The sequence below is a fragment of the Vombatus ursinus genome, unplaced genomic scaffold (genome assembly GCF_900497805.2).
Source record: "Vombatus ursinus unplaced genomic scaffold, bare-nosed wombat genome assembly UNPS02005286.1, whole genome shotgun sequence".
NCBI lineage: Eukaryota > Metazoa > Chordata > Mammalia > Diprotodontia > Vombatidae > Vombatus > Vombatus ursinus.
The window spans coordinates 10,629,509-10,651,822 of NW_020945064.1; the positions used below are offsets into that span (position 1 = coordinate 10,629,509).

At 40.3% G+C, this 22,314-nt stretch overlaps 1 protein-coding gene across 1 annotated transcript in view; it reads left to right on the forward strand.

Moving 5' to 3' along the window:
• The window catches only part of MTHFSD (methenyltetrahydrofolate synthetase domain containing), a 56,048-nt gene that overhangs the window by 28,028 nt on the left and 5,706 nt on the right, over positions 1-22,314 (forward strand). The window contains 3 exon segments of the mRNA XM_027846905.1: positions 2,989-3,079; positions 5,887-5,999; positions 6,490-6,615. Coding sequence (XP_027702706.1) covers positions 2,989-3,079; positions 5,887-5,999; positions 6,490-6,615 — 330 coding nt within the window.

A 22,314-nucleotide genomic window follows, 5' to 3' on the forward strand; every position in this document is an offset into this window, starting at 1 on the left:
TTTGCAGTAGTCCGTCCATCTAAGGTGGGAAGTGGACAGAACTGCCCAGGATAAAGAGTGAGGTGCGAGAGTCCACCCCATCATAGTTCTGAAGCTTCCTGCCCTTCTCTAAGGTCTTTCAGAAGTCACTGATAGAGGCTCAGCCATCATATCTGCAATGAAATTGCAGATCTGGTCCCAAATTCCCCAATTATTACCATACCTGGTTGTAACTCTAAATTGAAAATCTCTTTAACATTATATGTAATGCCTATTTCTTGATGCTTTTTATTCTATATCCTTTGGCTTAGGTGCCAGAAAAAAAAATTATGTTGTAGAATCTGAAATTGAAAGATAATTCCTAATTTCCTAAAGTTAATTTCTAACTTCTAATGAATTCTGCGATTGTCTTCTTTCTTTCAAAACAGATATTTTAAGCCCTTGTTCTTTTATTTTTAACATTCATTTTAAAAAAGTTTTGAGTTCTAAATTATGCTCTTTCCTGCAGCCCTTCCTCTGCCCATTGAGAAGGCAAGCACTACAATACCCATTATATATGTGAAGCCATACAAAACGTATTTCCATATTAGCCAGGTTGCAAAAAAAAAAAAAAAAAGAAAAAGGCAAGAAAAATAAAGTGGAAAAAAAAATGTGCTTCAATCTGCACTGAGTTCATCAGTTCTTTCTCTGGAGGTAGATAGCATTTTTCATCATGGGTCGTTCGGAATTGTGTTGTATCTTTGAATTGATCAGAGTAGCTAAGTCTTTCACAGTGGATCATCATTACAATATTACTGTTACCATGTGCAGTGTTCTGCTCTTTCTGCTCACTTCACTTTACATCAGTTCATACAATTCTTCCCAGGTTTTTCTAAAATCTGCTTGCTAATCATTTCTTAGAGCACAATAGTATTCCATCATAATCAGATACTACAACTTCTTTAGCCGTTCCCCACTTGATGAAGCCCCTGTTCTTTTTAGCATTCATCATGAGCCGCAGCTCATCCTGTGCTGTGCAGCCCAATCACTATTTTTACGTGACTATGTTACTCTTATATTCATCCTCATTTACCTTCCCCTTAATGCCATCATCTCTACTTGCCTTTAAGTTAGTTGTTCCCTAGAAGCCATATTGGCCTTTTATATGACTACCTCTTTTCCTTTTCATTGGCATCTCTCCTGTATTGTGTCTTCAGAATTTCAATGACTCTCTATCATATTGTAAAATTCAAAGTATTTCTACCCATCAGCCCTGTAAAAATCAGAATCACAATCTTTTAAGGCTCAGTTATTATCTGTGGCCTAACAGTCTGGACAAGGCAGTGTGGTGTAGTAGAAAGAATAATAAATTCTAAGTTGGAGGCCCTAGGTTCGAATCTCAGATTTGCCATGTTGTATAATGTAGTTGTGATATAAAATTGAAGATGTCTATTTAACATTATGTATAATTTCATATTAGTGCATTTTATGAGAGGCCCTTTGCCACAGTCAGTTGCAAAATGGACCATTTGTAGAATCTGAAATTCAAAGACATTCACTTCCAAATATGTATTCTAATGAATTCTATAATCTTCTTGGCCTCAAGATAGAGTTTCCCATTTAATAATTTGCAAAACAAAGTTTTTAGGACAATAAGAGATCCAGAATCTTTCAATAGATATTCAACATTTATTAAAGGCCTATTATAAAAAGGATATTTGACTTAAAACATATTTTACTGCTAAGGTACAAGCAGGTTTAGTAAAAAAAAATTGATAGAAAACAACACGTAACTAATAAGGCCATGACCATGTGGCAAGAATTTTTTTGTTTTTTTTTGTTTGTTTTGTTTTGTTTTATGATTAATGATGTGGATCAGCACAGGGGCAAACAAGCTGACCAGTGGACAGTCAGACAGTCATGTGGGTGGTTCCGTCTTCATGGCTAAAACTCCTACTTCTGGTGCATCTGTCCCGGAAGCTCTCGTGTTACTCTGGTTTTTTGGCAGATTGATTTCTAAATTTTGCCCTCAGTATCCGACGTATTTACCCGTCTTCCTCCTGTCCCACTCTCACTTCTCCCATACCTGTCGTAGCCCACAGAGCTAGCCTATATCTCTCACCACCTGCCTCCTGGGTCACCCTCAGTATATCTTTAAGTTACTCAGAGCCCTTCCTGCTCCTCAGACTAAATGAACAGAAAACTCCAGCCAATGATAATGACATTGGAAGGAAATCTGCCCCCGGGATGGAGTCTAAGGAAAGGAAGTCTAAGAAGAGAGAGTTGGAGATTAAGGAAGAATATGGTTCAGCCCATCACTGGGCCAGTCACTGAACACAGCAGCCAACACCAAAGGAAGCACAAACATTTTTTGACCCAACAAGCATCATTCACCTGATTTGTTGGAAATAGCTATTTCGAGATAACAGATTGCGACAGTTTGAACAACATGGTGAGAGGAAACGATCATTGTGGTTTGGGCCATGAACTCTAAAATGAACTGTATGTGCTAATTTCAGAAGTGGTTTTCTATTTACATACATGACCCAATATAGCACTTCATAACTGTCTCTAATTTTTGAAGGTTATGCTAAATTAAAATTGAAATTTATATTTTTCTAGACTTTCTAAGAGGCTTTGGTTTCATCCTTCTTGCTTCATACCACATTTTAGTCTCATTCTTTTTAATATAGGCTTTCATTAGTTAATAATATATATATATGCACACAGATATATATGTGTGTGTATATATATACACATTTACATACATACACACACACACACACACAACACACATATATGTCTTAATGATCCTTTTTCACCTTGACCAAGAGAAATTGTGTTCAGGCACACAAGAATTAGTTTTGTAACTTGAGAATATAGCTATGACTTATTATCACCCAAAATGATGATTGACTAAATAACATGTGGTGAATATCCTCTCTATTTTGTGTTTATAAGCAACGTTTCATTAGCCGACCTTGTTTTTGCCATTGTATTTGAAGTTTTTAAACATGTTTTTGCTTTTAGGGTGTAAAAAACTACAGCATACCCATAGGTTTGGATTCCAGAGTCCTAGTGGATTTGATAGTGGTGGGATCAGTGGCTGTTTCTGAAAAAGGTAGGAATAAACAACATTAATTAGTGTATTCAAAAACTTCTGTTAACATTATCTTCTAAGGTATTTTTGCATTCAAATTTTTTAGTATAGCTGTGATTTCAGTTGTTATTCTCAAAGTACTCTTTATTGATTTTTCTATGATCATGACCCCGGGGTAATCGCCCCTTGCTGGACACATGCCTGAGTCACCACTGATCATTGTCATGGATATATAGAGACTCTGAAGTCCAGCCACCTCATTTTATAGATGAGGAAATACTGGTGCAGAATAGTGGTGACTTTACCCACCCCACCCCTAACCCTATTTAGTGAGAGAACTAAAGTTAGCAGGGGTGGGGAGCCTGCAGCCTGGAGGCCACCCATGGTCTTCTAGGTCCTTGGGTGCAGCACTTTGACTGAGTCTTAAGTTTTACAGAACAAACCCTTTTATTAAGGGAATTTGTTCTGTGAAGTTTGGATTCAGTCAAAGGACTACACTTGAGGGCCTAGAGGGCTACATGTGGCCTTGAGGCTGTAGGTTTCCCACCCCTGGAGAGTCTACCTAAAGTTAGAGCTGTGGGACAGCTAGATGGCGCAGTGGATAGAGCACTGGCCCTGGAGTCAGGAGGACCTGAGTTCAAGTCTGGCCTCAGGCACATAACATTCACTAGCTGTGTGACTCTGGGCAAGTCACTTAACCCCAATTGCCTCAACCAATAAAAAAAAAAAATTAAAAAAAAAAAAACAAAGTTAGAGCTGAGCCTGCTGGCACAGCACTTTCACTCTATTGTATGGTCTTCCTAATTAAAACAGTCATTGGTGGATCACTGATGTTTAAGTTGGCCCCTCAAATAATTCACCACTTTCAAATATACCTACCTTAAGGAAAAGATCTTAAAATGAGCCTCCTCTTCTTTCTCAAGTTACCTGGGCCTGAAACTGAATATATTTGCAGTAAATCATTGGTTTGCGAGGACTTGAGCGGTAGAAAAGCCTTAGCTTCTGAGCTTTGTTTTTCTTGTGATCAGTTATGTCTTTAACAGCACAGCGTGGCCCTCATACTCCTTGCCAATTTTTCAGAATCCTTTAGTCCTTTGCCAGGGGAACGGAACCATGCCACCCTCAGGACGGCCTCTGGCGAGGCTGTGCTCCCTTGGCCAGGCAGCTCACCCCTTAACTGCCTCAAGCAGTTAAGCTCCTGTGGTTTATGGTGGACTTTTTCCTCATGCTGCTATTTCCACTCCACAAGGCCATCTTGTATGCTTCAAAACCAGGCACTTTGAAAGTAATCTGTTTAAATTGGCAAATCGGTAGGTTCCACCTGGGGTCAGCATATTAGCAGAGATGCACTTGTAAAGTAATGTTTTGACTGTGGCTAGCAAGGCCTTTTCTTTTATCTCTTAGAGAGAGAGACAGAGACAGAGAGACAGAGAGAAAGAGAGAGTAAAGAAATGGGAGAGATGAGAAAGAGAGAACATTGTAAATTGAGGCCTTATATTAACCTCTCCCAGGATCAGAATTATTTGAGGTCCTTGTGAACCGTATCAGGCTGTACGCAAGATTTCCAAAATAGCTAGTGTCCTAGAATGGTAATAATATAAAAGAATGGATCTTTTGAGATTTAAAAAAACAAAAACCCTTCTTTTTATATTTGTTCTCTTTGTAGAAGTTTGATGTGATAGATTCTTTAAGAAGCTAAGAATTCTGGGTTTGAATCCACATTCCATTTAGATAAATCCTTTTACTCCTAACTGCCATTTCCCTATTTACGAAAGAGTACTACTTAGGCCGCTAGGTGGCGCCATAGTGCACAACGTGGCAGACCTGGGGTCAAGAACATTCATCTTCCTGAGTTCAAACCTGACCTCAGACACTTACTAGCTGTGTGACCCTGGGCAAGACATTTAATCTTGTTTGCCTCAGTTTTCTCATCTGTAAAATGAGCTGGAGAAGGAAATGGCAAACCACTCCAGTATCTCTGCCAAGAAAACCCCAAATGGAGTCACAAAGAGTCAGATATAACTGAATCAACTGAGCAGCAACGCAGCTCTACTTAACCCATGTCTCACTGGAGAATTTCTTGGTGATTAAGATAATGTAGAGTGATTTTTAGAAAACATACATCTGAGAGGCAACGTGGTCAAAAGATCTCTAGAGTCAAAAGATGTGGAGTCAAGTTTCTCCTCTGCCTTGTGTGACATCAGAGAGGCTGCCTCACCTGTCAGAGCTTTCTTCATCTGTAAAACAAAGATAATAATACTTATTTGGCCCACTTCACAGGCTTGTTCCAAAGAATCACACAAGATAATGTACAATAAGTACTTCTCCACCTAAAACAATATGTAAGTGTAACTGTTTTCAGTTACCATCATTTCAAGCCACACATCCATACTTTTGAAGGCTTGACTTTTTCTTCCCAGGAGATTGTTTTTTTAAAAACATTTAACATTTTGTTAGAGATCTGTTCAAGTATGTTTCTAAATTGCTATTTAATTATCTTAAAAAAGATCCTTATTGCCACAGATTAGTGGTGAGATATTTCTGTGAAATTCATTTTCATTTCTAATATGCATTCAGAATCCTCATCCTTAGGAACTATGTCTCTGATATTATGTAGCAGAAGCATTGCGAGCTATAAAGGTAGAAATACAGTACATGGATTTTTGACTATAGGAGGTCCACCTTAAATTAGCTTTCTGTGAGAGTGGACTCGTGTGGAAGGGACAAGCATCATTTGGAGTTGTAGCCCTGACACAACAAAATTAAAACTGTCCCTTTGCTATTTCCTTATAAGCTGTCATTGGTGTCGTGGCTTTGTTTACTGGCAGGATGGAGAATTGGGAAGGGAGAAGGTTATGCCGACATGGAATATGCAATGATGGTATCCATGGGAGCAGTCAGGGAGGAGACACCAGTAGTAACGATCGTGCATGACTGCCAGGTAATTTCTGTCAACTGAACCAAGTAACACCACCACACTCCTTCTCTGTCCTGTGTGTTTATGTGTGTGTTTATCTCAGCATCTGTTTTACTGCCCTCAGATTGATTGTGATTGTGCCATGTGTTGTTTTCAAGCTGCTAGGGCTGGATTCATTTAGTGATACAACAAGCAGTCCCCCATCTAAAATGTAAATTTGGGTATGGTTTCCCGTAACCAGTGTGTTCTGTTCCTACTAATGACTCCTTCAGTAAACTTAAGTTGGGCGCTAGGCCTTGTCGGATCATCCACACCAGAGGTTTCAAACTCACTGACTGTCAGCTGAACTCCCCAGTGTGGCCAGAACCAAATTAAGATGTAATTGGAAAATGTTCAACAAAATAAATAAAAATACACAACCACATAGATAACATTAGTTTGAGGTTTTCTAAAGCGATCTCTGGCCCGTAGGGATTCATTTCAGTTGAAGTTTGACACGTTTCTCTCCCATCAGGTGGTTGATATACCTGAAGAGCTGCTTGGTGAGCATGATCTAACTGTGGATTACATCCTCACTCCCACCAGAGTGATTGTGACCGGCTGCACGAGGCCGAAGCCACAGGGCATTATATGGTCCATGGTAGGTAGAATTCTCGTTCTTGCTTTTGGAGCTGGCCAAGGACTTTTTCTTCTGTGTTGTTCTTTGCTTCATATAGTACCTGGCATACTCTTATTCCTCATGGCTTTACGCTGAGAATTACCACCTCCCACCCCCTACCAAAAGTGACCTTGGTCCAAATTTGGCCAACTGTTCCTGACTTTTCAGTGTTGTATTTACGCTTCAGGTAGAGTGTGATCAGTCTTGACCATCTGCCATATATAGTTTTCACCTTTATAAATCCTGATGTTGCTTCTGAATTCTTTGATCTCCCTCGAAAAATAAACTCACTAAGAGGCAGGGGATAAAGCAGCTGTTTACATGTGTGTTTAGCCCTGTTATTGAAATATTTTAATTTTTTTTTCCAGAATATGTTAGTGAGATCATTTGTTAATTAGTTTTCAATAGATTTCACCCTTCAGAAACCAGGCTGATGCAATCAGACTCGAGAGATTTCTTGAAATAGGAATCTCATATTTGCAAATATACAAATGACTGGGAAAGCATTAAGAAGTTCTGCTTAATTTGGAATGAAATTATAAGAAAAAATAAGCATTTTTGTCCGTATTTTCCATCCTTAATCTTGAATTTTCCAAAGCTTTTTCAGAAGCCTTAGGACATGGAAAAATAAATAGCATCCACCCCAAAATATGAACATTGAAATGGGGCATGCCAGCACTTTCATATTTGCATATTTCTTTTCGTTGTTGACATACACAAATGCCTTTTGCCACATGCACCCTAGAAGGAGAATGCTATGGAACTAAAATGTCAATTTCCTCTATCTTAATCCTTAATAATTTTTTTAAAAGACACTAGAAATAACATCAGTAACTCATCAGGCCCCTCCAGCCATGCTAATTAAAAGCTCAAGTTTGTGAATGTGTAGAAAGAAAATCAGGAATGTCTCCACACTTGGTGGACGTGAATAATCTCCTGGCATCTTTCTTAAGAAGGTGGATTTACCTCAGAATCTTGGGCCACAACTCACTCTTAAGTGAAGACAGATGAATAGGTTACGGAATTGATCCAGATTAGAGAACTCTCTCTCTGTGCAGGCTGAGGCCCAGTCCTTAGAGTCGATTTGTGAAAGCAGATCTACCACGTTGAAGCTGGGATTAGTTTCCTATTCCAAGATTACCATTTTATAAAAGAGTATTTATAATATTCCATATTAGGAAGATTTTATAGCTGGAGCAGTTGTCTCTAGGAGGGTGGAGAGACGTGCATTGCCTTAGGGAAGAGCTATAGTTGATGTTGTGGTCACTCAGACATGGTAGAAAAATGTGAAATCCTAGTTACATAAAAGAAAATCAAACTCAGACCCAGGCTTCAGAGGCTGCTTGTTCTACTTGTTTGCTGAAACCCAAACTCTCCCAGTCCCTTTCCAGGAAGATTGTAGCTTCTCATATTTTTTTAAAAGGTAATTCCATGACTTCGATAACCTCAGTTCTTCTACTGACTCATGATTGCCTTGTATTGATCATTTTGATTGGGCCTGTAGTACATCAGTCACTCTATTTAGAGCCCCTGAGCTTACTTATTTGCCTTTGTTAACTGTCTAGTCTAAGTGAGTCTACTTTAATATCTATGAGGAAAATGCTTGCAAACCCCTCAAGAATTGTATGAATTTGATTTAAAGGTGAGTCATAACTCCCTCTCAAGCCACTCTGACCATAAATACTGATTTATTTATCCCTGGCATATATCAGTTCTGTCCCCAATAAAGCCCTCTTCTAGCTCTGCTTATTGTGGCATCCTTAACACAGGACATTGGGTTCCCAATGGTTAGGGCAATGGAGCACACACTGGTAGCAGCTATGAGGCTCAAGGAGCTTTCTAGGATGGACCCCAGCGATGGACTTTGGGGAGGAGCTCACCACTAAAGTGGCTACAGGGATTTCTAAAACTGTCACAGCCGGGATCAGTGAGAGAAGTTTATGCTGGTCATTCATGTCAGTTTATGCCAACACATTCTTGATGTGCTTAAATGTCTGTCTAAGCATAATCTTTAGTCATTTATGTTTAAGATCAAATAAGTCAGCCCCCATCTGTGGTACCTGGAAAGTCTACAGGTCTCTAGGCTTTTAAAGCCGGTGTATAGAAGAAGGACGCTAGAAAAGTATCAAAGGCTGGTGTGATTTCCTTATTCTACCTCACTGAGAAGGCTACATAGAGAATTTTGCAAAATTATTCCAGCTTTGGAAAAATCAGTGCAGCTGTCAGAGCCCCTGGGAGCATTGATGGAACTGTGCTTCAGGAGGTGATGGCTCAGCTGTGGAGATGGTTAAGTGAGAGGCTACTGCTTCAAAGTCAGAATTGACTCCACACATGCAGCATGTGTGACAGTCTGACAGGACAGAGAGCCTCGGGAGACCCCAGTGGTTTGGGGTGGAAACCTGGTTGAAGATCCAGCAGGCGAGACTGAGAAGGAGTAATTGAGTAGGCAGGACTGAAGAACCAGGAGAGAGTGGTGTCCCAAGAACCTAGAGGGAAAAGAGAATCAGGGAGATGAGGGGAACTGGCAGTGTCAGAGGCCATTAGATCTGGCAGTCTCATCTCTACAGATTCCCCATCCATGTTAAGGTCCTGTAGGTATTCCTTTTTCTGCATGACATAGCTGACAAGCCCAAGAAGCCTTCAGTGCCTCCTGGAAAAAATCCATAACTGTTCACACCAGAAAACCAAATGGATGAAGAATGCCCTTTATGCTCTGCGGCCAGCTGGACGGCTTAGAATTCTTCTATCACAGTAGATGTCTCTTGGAAAGACAGTAAAAGTAGAGAATGAGTTGGAACTAAACAGGAACTAAACAGGAGGAAGAGAGAGCAACCTGGATTGCTTCCAAGAAACTGAAAAACTGCTTTAATGACCGACATATTTCTCACGGAAACAAAGGTCCAGCTTGTTCATTCCATTATCTTATCAATGTTGGATAGCTCCAAGTTGTGGAACATGATATTCTCTGAAGAATCAAGATTAGCATTACTGAGGGCAATAGAGAAGCTCTGAGGTTAGAACAGACTGCAACATGGAACAGCTCCAGAACCTTGAAAAAGAAAGGGAAGAAGGGCTTTTTCATGTGCCCCCAGCGGACATCCCGTGTACTCGCTTGGGAGCCAGCAAGGAAGGCCCCTGGTGCATTAGGTGAACTCTCTCTAGCCAACTGCAGTAGAGGACACATCCACATTGCCTGCATCACTGATCTACTTGAAGAGTATATTCCAGATCTCGGGCAGAATGCTTGACAATGGGATGTCACCTTGCTGACACAATACTTTAGCTCAAGGAAAGACTGTGAAGTAGGAGTCATGTCTACACAGTTGTGAATTTTAAGTTTATTAAAGATGCTGACCCAGCTCTTTAGGCAGCTAGGTGGCACAGTAGATAGAGTGCTGGGCCTAGAGTCAGAAAGACTCGTCTTTCTGAGTTCAAATCTGACCTGAGTCACACTTTCTAGCTGTATAACCCTGGGCAAGTCACTTAACTTGTTTACCTCAGTTTCCTTACCTGTAAAATGGGGGTAATAACAGCACCCACCTTCCAGGGTTGTTGAGGATCAAACGAGATAATATTTGTAAAGCACTTAACAAAGGGCCTGGCATATAGTAGGTGCTATATAAATGTTACCTGTTGTTATCATGCCATTCCACGTATGCCATTGTCAAGCTCACTAAACATTGGATTACTGGGTGGCATTCCTGGCAGCACTTTCTTGTGTTCTATTCTACCTCCCACTGCTTCCGCTGTGCAGTACTGTACACATGAAAAGAATAGATGATAACAATAATAATAATAGATCACGTTTATGCAGGACATTAAGGTCTACGAAGTGTATGTTTTCATGCTGGCACTATTGAGCTAAGTAGAATTCTGATGCTCATTTTACAAATGGAGATACTGAGGTCCTGAGAGACTACATGATTTGGCCAAGAGCACACCGCTCACTGATTCTCCATTTACAGAATCTCATTGTTGGAGGGATCACAGAAGTCATCTCATCCAGCGTGTCTCCCAAGCCCATCTTGGATCTGTTTTTACCATGTTATGTTAACCTCTGAAGAGAACGAATGTAGGATGCCCAAACATCTTTTAAATAAGTTAAAATGAGGATAGAAAGGAAGGCAACTTGGAATTGTGTCAAGAATACATTGGCATATATTTCAGCCACCACATGATACAGCTTCCTGGGAAATAGCAGCCCCATCAGATGTGCCAGCCTGGTGTGCAGCATTCAAGAAAGAACTGTCTGTTTTTGAAAGAATTTCTTCAGGGTAACCGCAAGATGTTTATAGGTAGAGCTACAAACCTCCATGAACTGCTAAAAGTCACCACAACTGCATTATCAAAGACCAGTCATCACATGTGCCCACAGTGGAAAGAACTATTAGTCACATATGGATCATCTTAGCCACTCCTACATACTCACCATCAGTAGCTCCATCCTTGATTATGGAGGCCAATGGCACATTGCCCATTGAAGAACAGAATCTAGGGAGTTTTTACTTGCCAAGTTGATTAATTTAGCTCCCTAATTAGGGCAGTTGTAGCAGTTTTTCCCCCATAAGGGTCATCTTCATATTTTAGGCTTAAGGAAATAAATAATTTCATATATTTTGAAAGCTTAGCCTGTTCAACACCATATGACCTTCTTCGGGACTGGTGCTTCTAACCCATATGTTCACAATATGGTGAGGTTATTTACTTCATCCAAATGACTGACTCATCAACGGAAAAAGGAATCTTTAATGTCCTAGAAGTACTTGCTTTCAAGATGAGGTTCATTTAAAGTGTAACTTTGGGTTTCTTACAGGCACATTCTTTGTAAGCCTAGATGAACCTTAGCCAGAAACAACATCAAGCTGAGGATAACCTATTCCCTATTTTCTGTATCATGTAACTTGAAATAGATGATATAGATAATATACTTTATGTCAAATTCAGTTAACACTTTGGTATGGCTCTATTAATAACTATGAAACATTAGGAATGTCTCTAGAGTTTACATAGCTATATTATAGTGATAGGTAAGGGCCTGTTCTCAGAGGCAGTACTGCAAAGTAAAAAGGGAACTAAAGTACTGATTTGGAGTTAGGAGAGTCAGGGTGGGAGAAACCTGGGTTCATATCTCACCTCTGGTGCTTTCTAGTTGTATGGCCTTAGACAAATCATCTAACCTTTCTGAGCCTCAGTTTCCTTACCAGTAAATGAATATGATAATTTTAGTTCGTATTTCACAGGGTTTTTATGAGGATCAAATGAGTTAATTTGTGTATTTTATAAACCTTAATATGTTGTGTAAATATAAACTATTGCACTTAAGTTAGCTAAATATATACAGGGAAAATAGATGGGGAAAACTCTGTGGAGCAACATGATTTTTAAGTGAAACGAGCAAGTGTCATGATCTCCAGATTTCTGACTCCATCATGTATGACAGGAAAAGAAGATGAGAGAGACGCTAAGTAGTTGTTGTTTATTTACAATAAAGGTTCTGTGCCAGCTGTGCAAGTCAGAAAGCAGACCCCCGGCAACTTCCCTTCACACGGGCCCACCAGCAACTGCTTCCCATCCTGTAGCTGCTACAGATGTAAGACAGATCAGGACAAGGAAGTGACAGTTTGCCATTTTCATAGGAATAACTTACTATTTGCTAAATAGTAGGTCACTTCATATGTAGCACTTGACATTTTGTAAAATAATTTCTTATAATCACTCTGTGGAGTAGATAGTATGTTATCATCCCTGTTTTCTAGGTGAGAAAAGTTGTCCTCAAAGCCTGAGTTGGCCAGTTATAGATTATCATGGGATTTAGATTGGAAGACTTGAGGGATTGTTTAACACGATCCCCTCCTTCTGCAGATGTGGCAGTTCAGGCCCAAGAGGGACTTGATTTCCCCACAGTGACACAGTGTCAATAACAGAGTCCAGATTTAAACTCAGATTCTCTGACTGTCAGTCCAATACTTTGCCACCATACCAGAGCTGCCTCTGATATGTGTCTAAGCTAAGATGTGGGCTCGGTTGTCTGGTCTAAGTCCTGTGTTCTTTAGTGGCCTTAGTATTACAGCTCTCAAAAAATGGTCATCGTATCCATCGTTGGTGGAGTTGTGAACTAATTCAACTATTCTGGAGAGTAATTTGGAACTGTGCCCAAAGGGATATTAAACTGTGCATACCCTTTGATCCAACATTTCCACTACTAGGGCTATATCCCAAAGAGATCATAAAAATGGGAAAAGGACCCACATGTACAAAAATATTTATAACAGCTCTTTCTGTGGTGGCAAAGAATTGGAAATGGAGGGGATGCCCATCAATTGGGGAATGGCTGAACAAGTTGTGGTATATGAATGTAATGGAATACTATTGTTCCATAAGAAATGATGAGCAGGCAGACTTCAAAAAAACCTGGAAAGACTTACATGAACTGATGCTGAGTGAAGTGAGCAGAACCAGAAAAACATTGTACATAGTAACAGCCACATTGTGCAATGACCAGCTTTGATACTTGGCTCTTCTCAGCAATACAGTGATCTAAGACAGTTCCAAAAGACTCATGATGGAAAATACTGTCCACATCCAGAGAAAGAAGTAAGGAGTCTGAATACAGATTGAAACATACTATTTTTTTTCTTTCTCATGTTTTTTCTCTTTTGTTCTGATTCTTTGTACACAATATGACTATTGTTTCAGAAATATGTGTAATAATTGTACATGTATAGCCTATATCAGACTGCAGACTGTCTTGGGGAGAGGGTAGGGGAGAGAGGGGGAAACTTAGAACTCAAAATCTTATAAAAGTAAATATTGGAAACTAAAAATAAATGAATATATATTTTTTTAAATCTTAAAAAAAATTTTTAAATGGTCTTGTACTCCTGCCTGAGGATATCTGGCCCAGTGATGATGCTGTATATCTTCTTTATGATTTTATTGTTTGGGAACAGGAAAAACCACTACCATCATTAAAAGCTTGATGTTCACTCCTGTTATGTTGTCACTGATACTTCATTGCACGTAATTAGACCTTGTTGGTACCATATTAAAACTCTAAAATATGTTAGGTTGTCAGTATGTGTTAGATTGTAAGCTCCTCAAAGACAAGAGCTGTTTCTCTGTTGTAGTTGTACTCCCAGTGCCTGCCACAGAACTGGCAAGCAGCAGGTGCCTAGTAATTGCTTACTGATTAGCATATATGATAATGAGCTGTGTTCTAACAAAATTTGGCTGTTTTGTGAAGTCATAGATGTTCCAAGTTACTAAATAATTCAGTTTATTTTATTTTCTCTTCTACGGCCCCCCGACAGGACACCAATGCTTTTCTGCCTCTGCGTGTGCTTAGAAGAGGACTACAAATACCTTTTTCATCTCTGTAGCAAACATTTCCTATGCTCAGCCCACACAGAAGAATTTATTTCTGTTGGGTTTTTGTTGTTGTTTCCTGGAATGGATGTTAGCTTTACTCTGTGGGACTATTACCATCTCTGGTCATCATTGTCAAACTGATTATAGGGTCTTTAGAGCTAGCATGTATTTGGTGCTTTAAGGTTTGCATTTCACAAATGAGGAAACCGAGGCACAGAAAGATGAAGTGACTTGCCCAGGATCACACAGCTAGTAAGTGCTTGAGGCAGAATTTGAACTCGTCTAGGGGGCGCCATAGTGCATAGAGCATCCAGCCTGGAGTCAGGAAGACTTATCTTCCTGAGTTCAAATCCAGCTTCAGATACTTATGAGCTATGTGACCCTGGGCAAGTCACTTAACCCTGTTTGCCTCAGTTTTCTTATCTGTAAAATGAGCCGGAGAGCAAATGGCAAACCACTCCAACATCCGTGCCCAGAAAACTCCAAGTGGGGCCGTGAAGAATTGGACATGACTAAAATGCCTGAACAGCAACTTCGTGATCTTAGAGACAACTTAATCCTCATTTTACAGATGAGAAAACAGACCTAGAGAAGGTAACACCTCCAAAGGTGCCCAGCTGGTTTGTCACAGAGTTGGGAACAAAGCCTAGATTTTCTCTTGTCTGTGTCAGTAATTTTTGTTTTTAGAAAGACATTTTAAAAATTATTACTAAAGATATGTTTCAACGAAAATGATTTAGCATATAAGAAAATTAGATTTACTGCATTTTTAGAATACAGGGATTAGCTACAGAAGAACAAAATAAAAAGTTTTTCATGTTTAATTTAATAAGCAACAAGCTTTCATTTCACATGGAAAACTGACGGAACCCAACAAATGTTCCTAATTGCTGGCCAGGAAAAAGAGAGTAAGATGGCTAAAGACTCATCAGGAGTCTTGAGGTCCATTTGTTTTACAAAGGGAGTGTCTGTCAGCTGATCCCGAGTGACTAACTCCCAGAATTTTAATGGAGAGTCGTCATTTTTCAAATATAAAAGTGGCTGTCATCTGTCCAGCTGCAAAGAGCCCCGTGTTGGTCAGGTAGCTTTCTCTGCCTCTGATTTTGTTGGTAAGAGTGGAAAAGACAGCCAGCGCCTTACAGACTTTTAAAATTCCAGTGGAGAAAATAGGGGATTTTTTCACCTGTCAGCGACCAGATGTAACTGAAATTAAAAGTTTAAGATATAAGGAAATGTGTTCTGTCTCTGAAGATACTATTGCATGTATAAGGATGTGGGAGTGTGGTTTTTATTTTGTAGTATTTCATACATAATTACGTGGGGGGGTTTAAAATTTCTAATATTCTTCCAGTTGATTATGTTTTGTGTATATGCCAGCAGAGGATAAAAATAGACTCCTGTGATGTGAGCAAGAAGGCTGAGTTTTGGTTTTTCACGACATGATCTGAAAATACATTTCTGCAGCAAAGACCTTCTACTGTGGCTCAGATTTCATGAGAGCGCTTGTGTTCAATTAGACAAAGACAAATAGGAGCTACAGGGCTTGTAAAAGTGGCAAAAGCTATGACAGCCTCAGCTCAGAGAGTCAAAGATGTAGTGTCCTGTCCCTTCAGGGGAGAGGGAATTCGATGTGCAGTGGCTCACTGCACTGCCATTCCTGGCCTACCAGCCCAGTCTGCCATCTTGGGGCCACTGCCTCTGGGTTTTGTGTGGGAGGTCCCCTGCTGTGGGCTCAGAATTCCTAACAGCAGAAAGCAGAGCATCTTCATATCCCGCTTAGGTGTTTGTAGTTCCTTTAATCCTTGCTCTCAGTATACATTAAGTACTCTTGTTGCATATAGTTAATAAAAGTTCTATTCATCTAAACATTTACTTTAACTTATACCTCAAAGGGAAATTATTATCTCTTTTCCATTGTTGGTTGCCCCAACTTATTTCAGCTTGTCAAAAGAAATTGACATCTGTGTTGAACTCATTCATTTTCTCATCCCTAATTCTTATATTTTCCAACTTTTTTTCTTAAAAAGGCTGGACCCTTTTACTGATGATAATTTTCAGAAAACAGGCTTAAACATATGTGTGTGTGTATATATATATATGTAATATGTGTATACACACACACACATGCGCACGCACACACACACACACACACGCATGCGCACGCGCACGCGCACACGCTAGCCTAGATGACAGAAAAATCCCTTCCATATATCGTCAAGCATGGCTAATGTGAGAATTTGTTTTTCTGGACCAAGTAAATATGTACTGAGGGAGTTCTTTTATTTGTGTGTGTGTGTGTGTGTGTGTGCTTAATATGCTTAATTTGGGTGACGTGGGGGAGGTAGTGGGAGGGAAAGGTTAATTAAAAAAAAAATCTATCCCTTTTTGTTGACCCTCCCTCCACATGTCTTTGCATGGTGTCAGCTCTTGATTGGCTCCTGAGGAGCGACTTCAGTACCTAGTATATCCACAGATTTGCTTGTCCTGAATAAGCCCTGGATCCCTGGGTCCTTTGGTGACCTAGGGCTTTAATGTGATCAGGTAGGGCTTCCCTTCCCTGGCAATGCTTTTTTGCAAAGCCCTGCCAAGCAGAATGCCTAGAAGTTAAGTGGGCACTCTGGAAAGATTTGTTGGTGACCACTGTTTACATGGGTAACATTTCTTAGAATGCTAGAGTTGTTTGTGAATACATTCTTGTTTGCAGAGGAGGGAAAGTACAGCAGTGAAGGATATCCAACCTCAGTCACAACTTACAAAGGAAAACATGTGGGGAAGAGGAGATTATTTTCATTTAATCGAGACTTTTCCTCTTAGCGTCCCTTGATTCTTTCCTTTGACTTGGCATTTTGGGCACTTTCTCCTCTGCCTTCAGGAGTTATCAGAGGCCCATAAGATCAGAGCTAAGGAGTACTAGGGACCAAAAGAACTAATTAGGAGTTCTGCCTACATCCCTCTCTTTAATTGGAGAGGTAATCATTCCCAATGGCTTGTAGTGCTAGGCCTAGGCCCTTGTAGCCAGGGAAAATGGCCTAGCATTCTCATTTGAGGCTGCTGGCTATCCTATACACAGCGTTCCAAATGAGCCTTGACTGGAAACTTGGCATTACTTCCTCAACCCTTCCAGGAACTTCTAGGACAGCCCTGAGGTTTTAATTGTGGTTCATACCTTGCCTTCCTTTCTGTCATGTGGAGGTATGTAGGGAATTCAGGATGGCAGCTGATATATGTGACATGGCTTTGGGAAGTATAGTAATTCTTTGCATTTTTTTTCCTTCTAGATCCATGTTTTTCAGCTACTGGTATAAGGCCCCAAACCCAATATCCATAAGCTGTGAAATGAGCTTGTATTTACCAATTGCAGCACAAAGGGACCTCACTCCAAGTGGTTGAGGAGAATGGGCGTAGCTTTAAAATCCAAATTGTTAGGTTGGAAGAGACTCAAATAGATTATTCTCTCTCTTTTTTTTTAATAATTAATTATTTTATTTTTAGTTTTCAACATTCACTTCCATAAGATTTTGGGTTTTAAATTTTCCCCCTCCCTCAAGAAAGTGTGCAATCTGATAAAGGTTCTGTGTATACATTTGTATTAAGCATATTTTCCCATTAGTCATGATGTAAAGAACAATTAGAACTAATGGGAGGAATGATAAGAAAGAAGCAATAAAACAAAACAACAAAGGAAAAGGAGAGCAAATAGTATGCTTCCATCTGCATTCAGACTCCCTAGTTCTTTCTCTGGATGTGGACGGCATTTTCCATCGTGAGTCTTTTGGAGTTGTCTTAGATCCTTGCATTGCTGTGAAGAGCTAAGTCTGTCAAAGTCAGTCATCGCACAATGTGGCTGTAACTGTTCTGTGTACAATGTTCTCCTGGTTCTGTGCATTTCACTCTACATCAGTTCATGTAAATCTTTCCAGGTTTTTCTGAAATCTGCTTGCTCACCATTTCTTATAGCCCAATAGTATTCCATTACATTCATATACCACCACTTGTTCAGCCATTCCCCACTTGATGGGCATCTCCTCAATTTCCAATTCTTTGCCACCACAAAAAGAGCTGCTATGAATATTTTTGTACATGTGGGTCCTTTTCCCTTTATTTTGATCTTTAGGACACAGACCTAGAAGTGGTATTGCTGGGTCAAAGGGTATGCACAATTTTAAAGCCCTTTGGGCATAGTTCCAAATTGCTCTACAGAATGGTTGGATCATCAAATAGATTATGCTGAAGGGCCGAACCATTCTCCCATCCCCCAGGCTCTAAATCTAACTTGTCATCTTTGACTCATTATTCTCTCTGTCACTCTCCCTCTCTCCCTCTACATCCAAACTGTTGCCAAATCCTATCAATTCTACTTTTTAATAATCCCGTTTTTTCCTCTGACACAGCCTCCGCCCTGATCAAGGCCACTATCACCTCACACTTGGGCTATTGCAGTAATCCTCTGCTCAGCCTCTCTGCCTCAAGTCTCTCCCTGCTCCAGCCCTTCCTCCCCTCAAGACTGACCATGTTACCTTCATATTCAATCAAATCCAGTGACTCTCTGTCACCTCCAGTGTCAAATATAAAATGCTCTGGGCTCATGAAGTTCTTCATAACCTGATCTTTTCTGCCTTTTCAGTCTTCTACTTCATACTGTCCTCCACACACCACACACTCTAGGGTCCAGGGTCAGTGGCCTCCTGGCTGTTCCCCAGAAAAGACCTTCCATCTCCCAGCTGTATACATTTTCACTGGCTGCCCTCCCCCCAGGCCTGGAATGTTCTTCCTTTTCGTCTCTTTCTCTGCCTTCCTTCAAGGCTCAGCTCTAAAATCCCATTTTCTACAAAAAGTCTTTCCTGGTCCTCCTAGGGTTTTTCCTCTAAGGTTATCTCCCAATTTATCCTGTAAATATCTTACCTGAACATAGTTGTTTGTAAGTTGTATCCTCATTAGATTGTGAACTCCTTGAAATGCAGAGCTGATTTTGCCTTTCTTTGTTTCCCTCGGGCTTAGCACAGCACCTGGCACATAGCAGACACGTAGTGAGTGCTTGTCAGCTTACCATCGACATCAGAGTCTGAAGAGCATTTGAGCAGTAAACACTTTCAGACCTTCTCAGAGTCAGAGACTCAGGCCTGAGAGGGGCCCGACTTGCCCAGGATCACACACCTCTGAATAATATGTTCTACCGAGCTGACTTAGGGCTACACCAGAGGGTGGTCGTCTTTTCTCTTTAGAGTAGAGGCTAGAGATTTTGCAGAACAATGTCGAGTTCTTTTTTAGAAAAGCATTTTATTTATATGTCTCTTTTCTGTTGTTTAGAGTCTCCTTTTAGAAGCTTGCTTTTCTGTTTGTGCTTTTTTATTTCTACTTCCATTTGGCAATTGGTAATTTCCCCTATTCCCAACCTCCTCTTTCTAAAAGATCTGAAAATTTACTTGGCTTTCATTTCGTGCTTTATTAGCATTCCAGTTCCAACAAGAAAGGAAGAATAATGTTGAAGAAATAGCTCTAAGATCTTGAACTCTGTGGACTGAGTTGTTACTTCCTAGGTCTGTGACCTTCAGAAAGTCATTTAACATCTCTGGACCTTACTTTCCCCTTTTGCAAAATGGTGAAGGGAGGGAGTAACCTGAGGTTAATGAACTTGATTTTTAATAATATTTTAATAGCTATATTCCAATATAATTGGCTTCCTTTGTAATCCTTTCTATTTTACACATTTAAAAACATTCTGAGAAGGGGTCCATAGGCTTCATTAGACTACCCAAGGCTAGACTACCCATTGACACAGAACAGGCTAAGGATCCTTGGACTAGATGATTTCCAAGGCCCCTTCTGACTTTAAATCATATTTTTAAAAAAATATTTTTTATGAAGGTGGCCATGTGACTTTCTTGGTTCTTGAATGTATATCCTCTGTTAGCTCCATTTTTCAACTGCTGTACAAACATTCATTTCTGTTTACTGAGAGGCCATATCGGCAGAGTTAGGATAGGGACAGATTAGACATTAGAGTCCTCTGTTCCTCAAAACACACGAGTGCCCTTCTGTGCCTCCAGAATAAAATACCAATCCTCTGCCACCTAAAGTACTCTTCCAGTCTTGTTACACATTACAGACCCTCTCCACTCAAACCAGAATGGCCAATGTACTGTCCCTCTCCCTAGCTCCCTAAGTGCTGGTGCCAGTTCCTACAAAATAAGGCCTTCCTGATCCCCAGTTGCTTAGGGTCTCTCTTCCCCACTGGCAGTCATCTTGTCTCTCCTTTGTATGTACCTTACATTTCCTTACATAGGTGCACACTTCCCAGAATGGAATGTAGAGAACTTGAGGGCAGGTACAGTTTCATTTTTGTCCTTGTTTCCATAGTACCCAGCACATAGTAGACTGTTCATCTAACTTCATTCTTAGTTGTTCTTCTGTCTCTTGGTCATAGCTGCTTTCTTAGCTGTTGTATTGCTGAAACCTTGCAAGATATCTTGGGGTTTACTGGCTAGATTTCTTTTTTAAGGAAGATGCCTTAAACCTAAGTCACTCTGATTCTCACTGATTGGCCGAGCCCAAGCTTGATAGGTCCCAGCCCAAGCCTGCTTTGGTCATTGTTTGGGTTCTGTGAATGTAAATAGCAATTGTGTCTGTTTTGGTCAGAAACCCTGAGCATCTTCCCCTCCCAGACTGATTTTTTTTTTTTTTTTGACTAGGTAAAAGAGGCTGTTTTTTTGCCTCATTTGTTACCTAGTCAATCATTGAATGGGCATTTCTTCAGTCAAACTGAGACCTGGAAAGGACCTTAACTTAAAAAGGCCAAGGTTTCCCACTGTATCCAGGCCCATCTCCAGTCATCCTGATCTCTATGTCTGGCCACTGGACCTAGATGACTCCAGAGGAGAGAGTGAGGTGGTGACTTTGCACAACCTCCCTCACTTAAATCTAATTCATTTGCAAGTAATGATATCACCTTCCCAATGTCATGGTCCTCTTGGACAACCAACAACAAGAAGCTGTTGTTCTGCTTAATCAGTAAAAGCTTTAAGCCCCTCAGCTGTTCTCTTCTCAGACCTGTTTTAGTGTAGCTCACATTCTGTGTATGCCTAGCATGTTTCCATACCGTAAATGTCATGAGTTCCAGTGGGGAAAGTGCTTGACTTGGAATCCAAAGATGTGAGTTTGAAACTCAACTCAGCTACTTAATGGGATGTTGGGAAATTAAGCCCCTTAATCTCCTAGAGCATCTGTTTCTTCATCTATAAAACAGGTACAACACCCAATCTGCCTAACTCACAAGGTTATCATATGGACTGAGTGAGACCCTACATAGAAATCCTTTTTAGTCAAAAAGTGCCATAGAAATATTCTCATTGTTTAATAAACACGTGTTAAGCCAAGTCAAAACTAATAATTTGAGTGGAGTTAGTACTTAGCATACATGTCATGGTGAGTTGTTAAAAGATGGATTCCTTTTGCCAAAGGTGATTATATCGCACTTACAGATGAAGGGATTTTGCTAGCTGCAAGAGATGAATGTAATCACCTCCAAATAACTGCCAATAATTTTTGGACCATCTGAAAAACACATTTATTTTTATTAAGGATCGTGTTTTTGAAATTCACATTTGAATGTATCAATTTTACTGGGAATCCATAGCCCTGCATACTAAGCATAAGAATCTACATTGTGAAGGTCTAATTTCAAAAAGTTGTCTAGCTTCTATGTCCTTGCCTCAGAATTATTTAAGATGCTGTATTTAAAGCTATTTACAGATAAGATTGAGTAACCACATAAATTAGCATATACATAGATCTCTCTGGTTGTCAATTATCCCCAAATTGATTATCCATAGACATTTTTTTGTTTAGCTCAGTTATTCCACACAGCCCATTACAAGCCTACCTTGGCCATACCTAGACAGAATTGTGACATAGATGGAGTTTACATATAATCTAGACATTCCCCTTTCCCCCGCCCCACCCAAACTACCCCTCTCCTTAACTTCAAAGGTACCACCATCCTCCCAGTGGTCCAAGCTGTAAACCTAGGTGTGCCATCCTTGACTCCTCACTCTCTCTCTCACTCTCCCAACCATCTCTCTCACATACCTCCCCCCTTCTCTCCTTTGGTACTGCCCCGACCCTGGGCAGGCCTTTATCACCATCATCTGTTTGGCCTCCCTGACTCTGGGCTCTCCCCTCCCCATTCCAAATTGGTCCTCCTGACGGGCAGTTCTGACCATGTCAGTAAACTCCAGCAGCTCCCTCTTACCTCCAGGACCTAACATAAAATCCTCAGTTTCACTTTAAATCCCTTCTTGACCTGGCCATTTACTA